At 35.2% G+C, this 15,000-nt stretch overlaps 1 protein-coding gene across 2 annotated transcripts in view; it reads left to right on the forward strand.

The window, feature by feature from the left end:
- The window catches only part of LOC115210820 (collagen alpha-4(VI) chain-like), a 163,451-nt gene that overhangs the window by 140,259 nt on the left and 8,192 nt on the right, over positions 1 to 15,000 (forward strand). Inside the window, exons 35-36 of one of the 2 annotated variants that reach the window (XM_036502241.1) lie at positions 1 to 79; positions 2,834 to 2,859. The exon at positions 1 to 79 is cut by the window's left edge and continues 122 nt beyond it. In XM_036502241.1, the coding sequence (XP_036358134.1) occupies positions 1 to 79; positions 2,834 to 2,859 (105 nt within the window). Of the gene's footprint in view, positions 80 to 2,823; positions 2,860 to 15,000 lie in introns of both variants that reach the window. The other variant, XM_029779568.2, reaches the window with a different exon arrangement.

A 15,000-nucleotide genomic window follows, 5' to 3' on the forward strand; every position in this document is an offset into this window, starting at 1 on the left:
GTGCAGGAGCCCAGATCTGTCAAGGACAATTCAAAGACTTTGCCCTCATCAATTGTCGGAAGACTTGTGGATACTGTAAGTATTTTTATTAGCACGCCGGACAAAATGCTGAACGGCATTTCATCTGTCTTTACATTCTAAGTTCAGTTTCCACTGAGGTCAACTTCGCCTTTCATCCTGTTGGATCTCTTGGATCGATATAATTGACTAGACCCCTCCCCCAAAATTTCAGGTCATGTGCCTATAGTAGAAATGATGTCTTTATGAAGACCCTTAGCTTATTTTGCTGGGTATGATGGAAAGTGTCAGGTGCCCACAGCCAGCAGACTAGAATGACTCTTGTTTACTGATCATGCTTCAGGAATCCCGCGGAGAACTCTTGCAGGTGTTTTGTCTTCACATTCGTACCAATTTCTTTGAACCACGTTGGTAGTAGAAGGCTGATACTTCCAAGCGCACCAATCGCTATTGGTATCACGTCGACTCTCTCCATTGTTCACAACCTGCATATTTCCCACATCAATTCATCATAGTTGTTCACTTTTTCTTCTTTCTCTTCGATCCTGTTGTCACCAGGACATGTTATGTCGATTATCGGGCATGTTATTTTCTTCTTTTCTGTTCACTTAAACAATGTCAGGTTTCCAATGTCTAATCTGATAGCCACACTAAATCATTACATCCCACAGGATTTTGCAATCTTCATTCTCAGTAACTCCCCCTGAGATTTTACCATACCACATCTTTGATTTTCCTATTATTATTATTATTATTATTATTATTATTATTATTATTCTATGTTTGACTTTTGCTTTATATTTGTACAAGTTGGCTCCAAGTCTCACCCAGAGACCTCAAGAGACAACAGGGTTGGAAGTTCATGTTGTTGTTATGCCTAGTGTGCCATATATTTGGGGGGTGGGGATGTTGTACTAATGAATGTCTAAAAAAAAAAGTTTTTTTTTTTTTTTTTTTTTTTAAACCGAAAATTATGGTTGTTTTAAACCCTGAGGTTACATAGAGAGTATTTTGCGTAGGATATGAGCAGTTCCCATGAGCACTATCTTTTGAACTTCTGCCATTTTGGGTTTCCTGGTATCTGAGTTAGGTAGCTATCAGCCCCTTTTGCTATCATTCCAGGGCACCTATGACAACAGGTATTGTTTTAGTCTTCAGCTTCCACATTTTGCTGATTTCTTATTATTGCTGATTTATTATTATTATTATTATTATTATTATTATCATTATTATTATTATTATTATTATCATTATTATTATTATTATTGTTATTATTATATTATTATTATTATTATTATTATTATTATTATTATTATTATTATTATTATTATTATTATTATATCATCATCATCATCAAATTTCAATCCATCTTTGATCTGGCTTCATGGATAGAATATAATGTATCAAACATCTTGAAAGATTCAAAATCAATAAACAATACTTCATGTTTGAATAAACTGTCAATCTCAACTTCCTATAAAGTATAATTTCAAGATAATCTAAATTTGTACATATTTTATCAATTAAAAGCAAATTTTAAAATTTCCGTGGCAAATATCCGTTTTTGATTATTAGCTTCTCCGAAACAGAAAGAAAGGCATCTAAGAAGTCAGTTGGCCTCCTAGAAATATCCTCCAAGTCTTCCTAAAAGCGCATCCTACTGTCTTATATAAAGATAAGGAGCCATTTGATATCAAAGGTAGAATAACCCTAAACCAACCAGTAACTCTTTGATTGACAACCTCTTTGAACAGTGTCATTCAACAACTGCAATTATTACTGCCACCCTTCATCTGATATATGGTTTGTTCAGAAAGTACATTCATTTTGCTCCTAATTACTTTCATTTCGCTCTTTGATAGGTTTATTCTGACAACTAAATATTCAGTAGATGACGGTGGTTTGAATAAAGTAAAACCTCAGCCTTAGCTCCCAAATCAATTTGGTCACTAAATATATTATGTTTATATCATACCTCATTTGTGTATTGATAATTATTTCTATCATGAACTGAAACTAGAATCAATCAATCAATCATATAAGGTGACGAGCTAGCAGAATCGTTACCGCACTGGTCAAAATGCTTAGCAACATTTCGTTCATCTTTGCCTTTCATCCTTTCAGGGTCTATGAAATAAGTACCTATTGAGCATTGGGGTCCATGTAATCGAATTACTCACTCCTCCTAAGTTGCAGGCATTGTGCCAAAATTTGAATCGAATGATTACTTTCGTCCAACATCTAAACATCGATAAAATTGTCTAAGTGAAGCAGTTTTAACCCTTAAGTATATTTGTCTTCATAGTACCTATCATTTCTCTAATTACAACAAATACGTCCACGTAAAAGCATATGCTGTGTACAGTTAAGAAGTTTACTTCACACTCTCTGTGTAGTTTTGAAATCCATCCCACAGTCCCCTGAAGAAGGGTTTTCTGATAGCTTTCTTTCAACGCAATAATTGTCCTTGTTTGTCGAAGAAAACTGTAAGAAAGGACGTCGAATTTACAGTATCTTTTGTTGGGTGATATATTTAATGCATCGCCTAGATTGACGCCACCACATGTCCCTTGACTGCCCTTGGTGGAGTCCAGCTTTTTGTTATCTTAGTATTTAGTTCGGGTTGGAGAATAAGCTCTTCTTTCTGTCTATCACTTAGAAACTGACAATGGTTACAGGCGCTACTCATCCTCCTAAATGTTGAAGATAATTTTTTTTATATAATTTTGTCTAAGAAATATGTTTTGCTTTGAACCGTAAACACAAACACGTAATATTTCGTTCAATTTTTGTCTTTCCCTTTAGGTGGTGGTAGTGGTGATGGACCAATGACAACAGCACGTGAGTAGTTTTTCTTTTCCTTCGGCAATATCATATATGTATCTGTGTATTCATGTGTGTACGTTTACATATATATATATATTATATATATATATATATACATATATATATATATATATATATATATATATAGAGAGAGAGAGAGAGAGACAGAGACAGAGAGAGACAGAGAGGAGTGAGAGAGTGTGTTAAGCATTTTCGGTATGGAAATTAGAGACTCCTTCATAGAGTAACTGCTGCATTTGGTTAGTATATAAAGAGTCTGGTTGCTTGTTTCTCTGAAGATTGTCAAATGAGGTGGACGCCTCTGATGAGAACCCAATAAGGTTCGAAAATTGATTAAGGTTGTTCGTAATTTTTTCAGTCTGCGGATAAATGACTAAAATTTTCCTTGGTTATAATTACACCACATGTTAGGTATATATATATATATATATAAATATAAATATATACATGTATGTATGTATGTTTATATGTATATATATATGTATATATATATATATGTATATTTATATATATGTATATATATATATTTATATATATATATAGATATGTATATATATATGTATAGATATATGTATAGATATATATATGTATATATATATATATATATATATGTATAGATATATATATATAGGCGCAGGAGTGGCTGTGTGGTAAGTAGCTTGTTTACCAACCACATGGTTCCGGGTCCAATCCCACTGCGTGGCACCTTGGGCAAGTGTTTTCTACTATAGCCTCGGGCCGACCAAAGCCTTGTGAGTGGATTTGGTAGACGGAAACTGAAAAGAAGCCCGTCGTATATATATATATATATATATATATATATATATATATATGTGTGTGTGTGTGTCTGTGTGTCTGTGTTTGTCCCCCTAGCATTGCTTGACAACCGATGCTGGTGTGTTTATGTCCCAGTTACTTAGCGGTTCGGCAAAAGAGACCGATAGAATAAATACTGGGCTTACAAAAGAATAAGTCCCGGGGTTGAGTTGCTCGATTAAAGGCGGTGCTCCAGCATGGCCGCAGTCAAATGACTGAAACAAGTAAAAGAATAAAAGAGTAAAGAGTATGTATAGATATATGTATATACATATATATATATATATATATATATATATGTGTGTGTGTGGTGTGTGTATTATATGTATATATATATATATGTGTATATATATATATGTATACATATGTATATATATATATATATATATATGTATATATGTATGCATATATGTATATATATGTATATATGTATATATATATATGTATATATGTGTATATATGTATATATCTACGTATACATTTATGTATCCATGTATGCATATATGTATGTATACATGTATATATATATGTCATCTTTGAAACGTTCCTGATTCTTCAGATTATCTCCCTTTCTCGTATGGTGCTGTTCTTTTTTGTCATTCGGTAATTATGACACATCCTCTAGAGGCGGAGATAATTTGAATATATCAGATTTTTGATATACCTGTATTTCTGTATTTGTATATGTTATTTCCTTTAGCTGATTGTTTTCATTTATACACACATACACAGGTAAGTGTGTAAGTATATATACACACACACGTTTGTGTGTGTGTGTGTGCGATACATATATTATTTTATTCGTTTTACCCATTTCAGCCCTAAGGCTGTGGCCATGCTAGTGCACCGCCACTCTAATCACCTTTTCAATGGACAATCTGATGTGATTGGGTTTCGGTGAAGGGGAGAATTCGGCACTGCTGCTCTCTTTTGAGTCTCCTGTCTTGATATTGGTTCATCTGGGATCTTGGATAGCACGAGGTCAAGTTGTTTCTTGAAAACATCTACCTCAAATCCGTGAAGATCTCTCAGATGTTTTGGCAAGGCGTTAAATATCTGTGAGTCTTTGAATCCTAAGCTAATGCAGTATGCGATCGTCATTCTAGATGGGATAACTGACACCTTTGGAACAGTGCAGTTCGAGCTCTGGTATAGCTTTCATTTCCATAGTTGGTGCCAGCCCCTCCAGGATTCTCCATCCATATATCACTGCATACCACTCCTATCTTCGCTCCAGGAAGTAGAGTCGTAGCTCTTTCAGTCCCAGTTCCGTCGATGTAACATCGCTATTATTCCGCAATTATTCTGACATTTTAGGGTGTCCACAGTTGAGAGCAGTATTCCAGACGGCTGAGGACAAATGTTCTTGTTCGGAAGGTTCTCAGAATCCATTCGGCCATTCGCTTTGCAAACTGTCACCATTTTGGTGATGTACAGGTGAAACGAGGAATCGTGGCTCATATCAATCCCGATGTATGTGATTCTGGGACTGCTTCTCCTTTTGGTCCAAAGTATCGTTGTTGCCGTTTCTGAGCACTAATTATCTGAATGCGGAAGGGCTTGGAATTCGTCTGTATTAAATTGCATATTGTGTTCTTCAGGCTATTTATCTATGGCATCTAGATTCCTTGATTGCTTGTACTACTTTTGTGTTATCGGCATAGCTAGTATGTGTGTGTGTGTGTGTATGTGTGTGTGTGTGTGCGAGTGTGTGTGTGTGTGTGTATGTGTGTGTGTGTGCGAGTGTGTGTGTGTGTGTGTGTGTGTGGTGTGTGTGTGTGTGTGTGTGTGTGTGTGTGTGTGTGTGTGTGTGTGTAAAGATATTCCTTTTTTATATCAGAAACCTTGTAAGCGTACTTACAAGATGTAACATTGTATTCCACGATTTGCGATATAACTAAAAGTGTCTGTGCAACAAAATAATGCAATATCAATAGCTGAAGAAAATATTTAGGAAAGAACTATGTCATATTACTTTACAGATTCTCGTGCTATTCTACAACTTACCAAGTTTATACTTACTTGTAATTTATTAATGTCTATAAAGATCCGTCTATCTATCAGTCTGTTCCTACCAATTATCAATGGGATGGTGAATATTCTTATTACATGCTTTACTGATTCGAAATAATAAGCTAAATCAATACAGGTTACGTGTGATTCAATAGCCACATGGTAATACTACATGAATTATTAAGTTACTTTGCTTGTATTTTTTTAAGACACAATTGCGCCAGGTACGTTGTGTATAAATAGCTTATCACTTTCTCTATTTAAATATTAGCAGAGTCCATACATCACTATTTTCCTCATTCCATTGTTGACTTACATATGTAACACAATAATTACATCGCCTTGGATAATTTAAACTAGGCTGTTGCATGCGTATATTCTTGAGTGTATGTATTTATGTATGTGTGGAGGCGCAATGGCCCAGTGGTTAGGGCAGCGGACTCGCGGTCGGAGGTTCGCGGTTTCGATTCCCAAACCGGGCGCTGTGTGTGTTTATTGAGCGAAAACACCTAAAAAGCTCCACGCTGCTCCGGCATGGGGGGTGACCCTTGTTGTACTCTTTAGCCCCAACTTTCTCTCACTTTTTCTTCCTGTTTCTTGAGCAACGCTGCGATGGACTGGGGGGGGGGCACATACTCCACAGAAACCGGGAAACAGGGCCCATGAGCTTGAAAAGGGCGCATAAATAAATAAATGTATGTATTTATATATGTACGTATGTGTGTATGTATGTGTAGATAGATAGATACATAAATACATACATACATACAAAGATGCATACAAACACACATACATACGTAGTACGTGCATATCTACATATAAACACTCATATGTACAGACGGACGGACGGACGGATGGACAGATGGACGGATGGATGGATGGACGGTGGGACGGACGGACGGACGGACGGATGAATGGACGGACGGATGGACGTTGTTTTGTTATTATTATTATTTAAAAAGTCGGTGAGCTGGAAGAGAGTATATGGCGGAGTATACGTGTATCTGTATTGTTGTAGTGAATGTATAAGTATAGATGTACGCAGGTGTGGAAACTTTCCCTGACGAACACAGAAGGTAAACAGAACCTAACAGACGGTAATTTTTAGCAATTCTGGGTGAAAAGGAGAGATAATTTCAAGAACTTAAAATAAATTCACGGTTGAATAAACATACTCAAGGATAAGGGACAATCTGATCTTCATCCATAGCTGTCACCCGCCTCCAAAACAAAGACTAGATTATCATTTCTGCTTCAGCAAGTTCGTTCGACCATGAAGTTATTCTTAAATTCTAGAAGTTATCTTCTCTTCAAATGCAGAGATGCTAATAGCTACAAGGTTGCGTTTAGCTCATCTAATTGCCAAGGAAATTTTCTTAAATTAAAAGTTATGTAACATTCTATAGACTCTCACTAGGAACCTGTTTGTTCCCCTCTTAGCTGGTTTTTAGATTTAATTATGCTTAGATCAATAAGTATCCGGAGGATTGCCATAGTGACGAAGCTAAAGCATGCAGAGTGAAGCTGCTTGGCACAGATTCATCTTGAAATTTGTTGGGCATGCGCATTAAGTTTTAACGTTCTAGCTCACTTCTGTTTACAGCAGTGCTTGGAAGGAATATGTGTAGCGTGTGATCGTCTCATTGACCATGACAGAGAAAGTTGAGCAGAGAGTCTGCATCAAATTTTGCCAAAAGATTGGCGATACCTGCTCAGAGGCCTGCGCAATTTTTTTTTTTTTTAAGTTTTCATCGTTCTTGACCGCAGTGCAACTGAAACCCGAGTGTATTTTTGGTCAGCTGAAAGCAGTTTTGGTACAAACTTGGCAGACACGCGTCTCATACCCAAATCTTCAGTGATAATGGACTGAACTGAACCGTAACTAATCTGCACATCCTCTGATAACTCATGGATGGTGATTCGACGATTTCCCCTCACAGCTGCACACACATCTGCGATGTCTTTCTCAGTTCTGCTTGTTGTAGATCTCCTCGAACGTTCGTCACTATCGACATTTTTTCGGCCATCTTGGGAACGTCTGAACCACTCGTACACTTGTGTGTGGCTCATACGCTCCTCTCCATACATTTTCTGCAATTTTGCGTAGGCCTCTGGAAAAGTATCGCCATGAAAACTTTGTCTGCCAAGGTCAAATGCGAAGATCACACGCTACGTACCTTCCTTCCAAACACTACTGTACACAGTGAAAGTGAGATAGAAGGTTAAAACCTAGTGCGCATGCACAGCAGAGTTTAAGCGGTTACACTCTGCATGCTTTTAACTTCGTTACTGTGGTAACAGTCCGGATACTTATTGACCAGACCTCGTGGGTAGATAGATAGACAGACAGACAGACAGACGAACAGATAGATAGATAGATAGATAGATAGATAGATAGATAGATAGATAGATAGATAGATAGATAGATAGATAGATAGATGCACAACCTTACATGTATATATTATGTATACATACACACACACACATATATATGTATACTCACAAATACACACACGTGCGTACGCTCTCGCACACAAACACACACACACCACACACACACACATATATATATATATATATATATATATATATATATATATATAATATATTATATATATATATATATATATATACAATGCCGGTGGTTGTTGAGTTATTTATTGCTCGACTATTGATCAATTGTCTCTTTAAAATGAAATAAAAATGGAAATCAGAAATCAATGTCTAGACAATTACGTATTTAACTTTACCATTATTCATAATATATGATCACAGTTGCATAACCAATTACATATATATGCGTGTGAGCGATCAAATAAACATATATGCGCCTTTGCATTTATACACGCTTATGCACGCACATACATGTACACACATTCATCTTTTATCTTTTACATGTTTCAGTCAATGGACTGCGGCCATACTGGGGCACCGCCTTGAAGGGTTTTAAATCTAATAAACTGTTTCAAGTGTTTTCTTCCTAATCTGGTACTTATTCTATCGGTCTTTTTTGGCCGAAACACTAAATAACAGAGCCTAAACAAACCGACTTCGGTTCTGTAAAGCGGTAGTGGGGGCGGGGGATATAATGCAAACACAAAGACACGCACACATAGATATATACATGCATGTATACATACATACATACATACATACATACATACATACATACATACATACATATATATATTTCTTTACTACCCACAAGGGGCTAAACACAGAGGGGACAAACAAGGACAGACAAACGGATTAAGTCGATTACATCGATCCCAGTGCGTAACTGGTACTTAATTTATCGACTCCGAAAGGATGAAAGGCAGAACGTAACGGCAGACGAAATACGGCTACGCATTTCGCCCGGCGTGCTAACGTTTCTGTCAGCTCGCCGCTGTATACATATATACATGCATACATACATATGTGTAGGTGTGTATGTATATGTATATGTATATGTATATATATACACATATGAGTGTAGGGGATGAAAAGTTCCTGGCTTTGGGTAAAACAAAATACAAGAGGATCAGTTAATTATAACTTTATCCAGCATATCTCCCTCTCAGATTCACACACTTATTGCAGCGGTCCTTCACTTTTCCTAAGCAATGTAAAAGAACTCTGAAGGTTGGCCCTCCAACCAGGCTTTTTGTGACACCTAAAAGCCAAGAACTTTACAGCGCCGCCTCGTATATACCAGATGAACCAATAAAATTGTCCAAATTTTTGCTTCAACTTCGAAATTTTGTAACTCAGGAATTATTGAATGTAACTTAATGGAATTATCAGTGGTTTTTCTAACAATTATGGAAAGTGTTAATTACTCTCCAAATTCACCACTATCGGTGGTGTATTTTTCGTTTGTCACTGTTATTTATGACATCGTTCGTGCGTTTTTACTGGTTTTAAGGTTTTAGAGTTAGGGTTTTAGGGTTAGGGTTAGGGTTAGGGTGTTAGAGTTAGGATGTTAGGATTGGGTTTAGAGTTTTAGTGTTAGGGTTTTAGGGTTAGGGCGTTAGGGGTAGGGTTTTAGGGTTAGGGTTGTCATAAATAACAATGACAAACGAAATATACATCGCTGGAAGTTCTTGTTGACAACAGCAGTAATTTTATTCAGCTGAATACACGTCATTGATTGGTTGAAATTACCGAAATACGAGAACTTTAACGTGAAATAACTTTGTAAATATAAGTTTTTCTCAAAGATGCTAAGAGTAAAAGATATTTTATATGACCCATTCTACCAGTGTGCGAAGGTTGAAAGTGTTTAGTTACAAAAAATTATTTTTTAAATCTGTAGGTCAAAAGGTAAAGATCTAATTTCTTTGCTAGACACATCGTAAGCTGCAGTCGTTATCACTGGTTTTATATTTACTGAGCAATCAGTCTGATCAGTTTTAGGCTGTTCATGCTCTTGTTTTGTACTATTGATTGCATCTATATAGCGGCGCTTAATTGGTGCAGGTACATAATTGCCATCTTCTACCTGGCTGCTTTTACGTATTTGATCACACAAATCTTTGAAGAATGATTTTGCCCTTTCTTGCATCTGTTGTAGAGTTTCTGCGCCAGTTGGTGTATAATTGGCCACAGAAGTATTTATTTTTTAGCAGCAGTCACCAGTTCACGATAACCTTTTCCCTCAATGGTTATCGTGAACTGGTGACTGCTGCTAAAAAAAAAAATAAATACTTCTGTGGCCAATTATACACCAACTGGCGCAGAAACTCTACAACAGATGCAAGAAAGGGCAAAATCATTCTTCAAAGATTTGTGTGATCAAATACGTAAAAGCAGCCAGGTAGAAGATGGCAATTATGTACCTGCACCAATTAAGCGCCGCTATATATAGATGCAATCAATAGTACAAAACAAGAGCTTTGTTGATTTCTAGAGGAACAAATTTACATTCTCTGCCAAGCCTCTCAGAAGTGAAAGCTTGCTGATAAGAGAATAATGGATCTCACTCAGCAGAGCCGCAGTGATGGTTGCTGGGGGTAGACAGAGAGAAAGATTCGAGGAGCTCCAGAACATTGTTTCTAACGGCCGCCTTCATTACCTTAGTGATAATTACTAAGGAGAGAGAAATATGAAGCTAGTTGGCTGGGACATAAGGGGTTGCCTTTCATTGGAACGGAATATACTGAGGTGTGTTTCCAAATTTCAGGGTATATCTCTGTAAAGAGTAAAAGATTAAAGATTTTTGCGAATATAGGAATAAGTTCAGGAGTGCAGTGTTTGAGTGTAATGGAAGTCAAGGTTAGTGGCCTTGTTTGAAACAGTTGGAAGTAGTTCCACTCTTGGCGTGTATGTTAGAGGAAGGGGGGAGTTATTGGGGTAAAAGGAGTAGGATATGGATGTGATCGAGGAATGTTTAATATGAAAGAGAGTACTCAGTACTAAACGTAGAGTATTATATTTTATAGGGGACTGAAATTTCACGAATCGTTACCCAAAATTTCTCTCTTCCGATTTTCGAAAGATTTTTTTTTAAATAAGAGAGATATTTTTAAAAACTAAATGTAAACTATTACATTTAGTTTACGGTCATAATAGACCGTATATCTAGATTTAATAAAAAATTTGTCTAGTTATACAGATATAATTATATTTGTCTACCTAGATAAGTTTTTAGTAAATATTGACCGAATAGGCGTAGGCGTGGCTGTGTGGTAAGAAGCTTGCTTTCCAACCACATGGCACCTTGAGCAAGTGTCTTCTACTATAGCTTTGGCCCGACCAAAACCTTATGAGTAGATTTGGTAGACGGAAACTGAAGGAAGACCGTCGTAAATACATGTGTGTGTGTGTGTGTGTTTGTTTGTTCCTTCGTTCCGTAACTTAGCGGTTCGGCAAAAATCCCGATAGGATAAGTTCTAGGCTTACAAAGAATAAGTCCTGGGGTCGATTTCTTCGATTAAAGGCGGTGCTCCAGCATTACCGCAGTCCATTAACTGAAACAAGTAAAAGAATAAAAGAAAAAAAGAAAAGAATATAACATTGTAAGCAAAATAAGTAGTCTGATGTGTATGAATATTTGCTAACTTGACAAAAGAAATAAAGAAAAGACGAAATAGAAAAAGATTAACAAAACAGGCAAAATGAGCTGTAAATGAATGTACAGACAAACTGACAGACGGACGGACAGACAGACAGACGGACAGACAGACAGACAGACAGAAAGACAGACAGACAGACAGACAGACAGACAGACAGACAGACAGATAGATAGACAGATAGATAGATAGATAGATAGATAGATAGATAGATAGATAGATAGATAGATAGATAGATAGATAGATAGATAGATAGAAGATAGATAGATAGATAACAAACTAGGTGTAACTTTTCTTGAGATTTTATCTTCCAATATGATTTGATAAACGCATTTATTTTCCTGATTGAATAGTCTCTTTTCTTCATCTTCACACTTAAATGCTTGCATACATCTATCATCACCATTTCCGATGAACACTGCATGCAGTAGTATACATCTAAGCTGAATACATGACACTGTCTATTATATTTTTCCGTCAAATAAATCTCCATGACATATCAACTACATTACCTGGCTTCTATTCTCGACAGATTAGAAAACATCAGAAGAATGAAATGGTGCTTTTGTATTTTTCGACAAAGGGACACTTGGGAATTGTACAGACAAAACCTTTGGAGTTAAATCAATAGATATAAAACAGCAAATAAGTTGAGCTGTTACAAACATATCTTTGTAATTTGATAAATAAAAAAAGTATTTAAGGAAGTCTACAACAACATTAAAAACTTTTATATAAGAATTGAAAATGTTTACATTATTCTAGGCTAAATTTCCATTTCTAATCGAGTAAGAACAAAAACGTTTATAGCACTGACAAAACCACATACGATAAACTATAATTTAGTAACATAATATTCCCAAAATTCTGGTGCCAACAGCACACTGTTAAACTAGAAGTTAACTATATAACTATGACCCATAACATAAACAACAGAACAGAATATTTAACCCTAAGAACATCATAAATTATTCTTAAAAATCACAAATGTAAGTTAAAACTTTAAATATAAAGTAGTCAACGCCCTCACAATCATATGTAAGATTAATAAGCAACTATATACTAGATTCAAATATATTTAAAGTAAGGAAATCTTATACCCCATAAACCCTTTTCTGTATGAAAAATTGTATGCCAGTAATAGATGGCTTAGCAATAAACAATTAGTGACAAACAATACTGTAATCTGCCCGCTTCTAAATGTTCATCGGAAAAGGTAGTGATAGGCGTATGCAAGTGTTTAAGTGTGAAGATGTAAAAAAGAGTATTCAATCATGAAAGTAGATGCGTATATCAAATCATATTACATGATAGAACCTCAAGAATAGTTACACTGGGTGTGTCATTTATCTATTTATTTATCTATCTATTATTCATTTTTATCCCTTTCTAACTAAACACCTGTTTCTAAAAACTTTAGCCTTCACCAACACCGTTGTGCTAATCAGTGAATCTCTTATTAATATATTTGTGGATTCAAAACTATTTTGTGCCTTCGCTTAAAAGGAAACAGACGAATTAATACTGAATTCCATTATGAGAGTATACGATTCAGCGGAATTATTCACAACCATCAGAATTTTATTTTAGAACGTTTGAGGAAATACTCAGGTTTGTGAGAAGGTTTTTATAGACCATGGACACTTGGTCATGCGCAGTATGTATGGACAAGAATTACATAGAGTCAGAAAATATATAATATAAATATTTAGCAAAAATGTTGACAATTATTTTACTATAGTAAATTCTGGGTAATAAAATATTGCCTATATCTTGCTTAGATATATCACTTTCATAATTTGGCACGTTAAACTTAGATGAAATTAAATTCTTTAAAGTCAATAAAAAGTTATTTTTATTAATAACACTTCCTTTCAACGTCCTCAAATTGTACGAAAACAAACTCCTTATTGTTAATAGAAGTAATTTTTCATTATTCTCTGTTAAAGCCATGTTTTATTAATTCTACCATGCAAATACTTCAGTATAGAGAAGAGAGTATACCATACTGACAGTAGAAGACCAAAATACTTTTATAAGTTGGATCTTTTAACAACATGATTCTGGGTCTTTCATCTTCGATTCGCAAACAAAATCTGAACGCAATGAAACAAAGAAACCGTTAAGAAGATTATTTAGAAAACGAAATCAAGAAGAAGCGTTTGAAGGATGCATATGTAAAAATAATATTAAATGAATAATATTTGATTGGGTATACTTAAAAAGAAAGTTTTAGGTAAATATGAACAATACCGACTAAATGCCAAATGCAATAATTTAATCAATAAACAATACTAATAAATACATAAAACTAATGCTATCTTTCATTAACATGGTTGAATTGTATCTCAGTTCAATCACAAAACGTCATTCATATTCAAATACTACAAAAAAAAAAGAGAAAGGGACAGTTTGAGTCAATGAAAAAATGAGTTAATGAAACACAAAGAGAGGGAAAACTATTGATTTTCAGAAAATGTTCTAAAGTTGTTTCGTTCATTGAGCCATGTGTGATAATAACTAGCAGTTAGGAAAGAGACATAGGAAAAAATTGGTTAACGAAAAATAAAATGAAATTGAAGATGAAAATGTCGGAAAATTCTTGTTGTGAATTCAAATTTGCCAGTTTGTTGTTTACTGGAAATTCCTCATTAAGCGGTGATACAATGGCAGTGTTTACATGAATTCACCAAAAGATTGTTATCGAATATTATATTTTGCTGATGGATTTTAATCGCAACCCCTAAAACTTTGAACGTAATTTAAAAGATATATTTTAAAAGCCTAATAAGGCGGCGAGTTGGCAGAATCGTTAGTACGCCGAGTAAAATGCTTAGTAGCATTTCGTCCGTCTTTATGTTCTGAGTTCAATTTCCGCCTTACGTTCTTCAGGATCTAGGATCTATGTAATCGACTTACCCTCTACTTCAAAATTTCTGGCCTTGTGCCAAAATTTGAAACCAATATATATAATATATATTATATATATATATATATATATAATATATATTATATATATATATATATATATATATATATATATATATATATATATATATATATATATATATATATATTATATATATATATATATATATATATATATATATATATATATATATCTCCTTGATCACCTTGACCGACCAGTCCGTCGGGCGTTCTTTTGACACCACTGGTCATAGCATGCTGTCCACTCTTCTCTGGATCACGCCTTTCTCATCCACGTGATCCCAATTGCCCCCCTAGAATCGTA

This window comes from Octopus sinensis, linkage group LG4 (assembly GCF_006345805.1).
Source record: "Octopus sinensis linkage group LG4, ASM634580v1, whole genome shotgun sequence".
Lineage (NCBI taxonomy): Eukaryota > Metazoa > Mollusca > Cephalopoda > Octopoda > Octopodidae > Octopus > Octopus sinensis.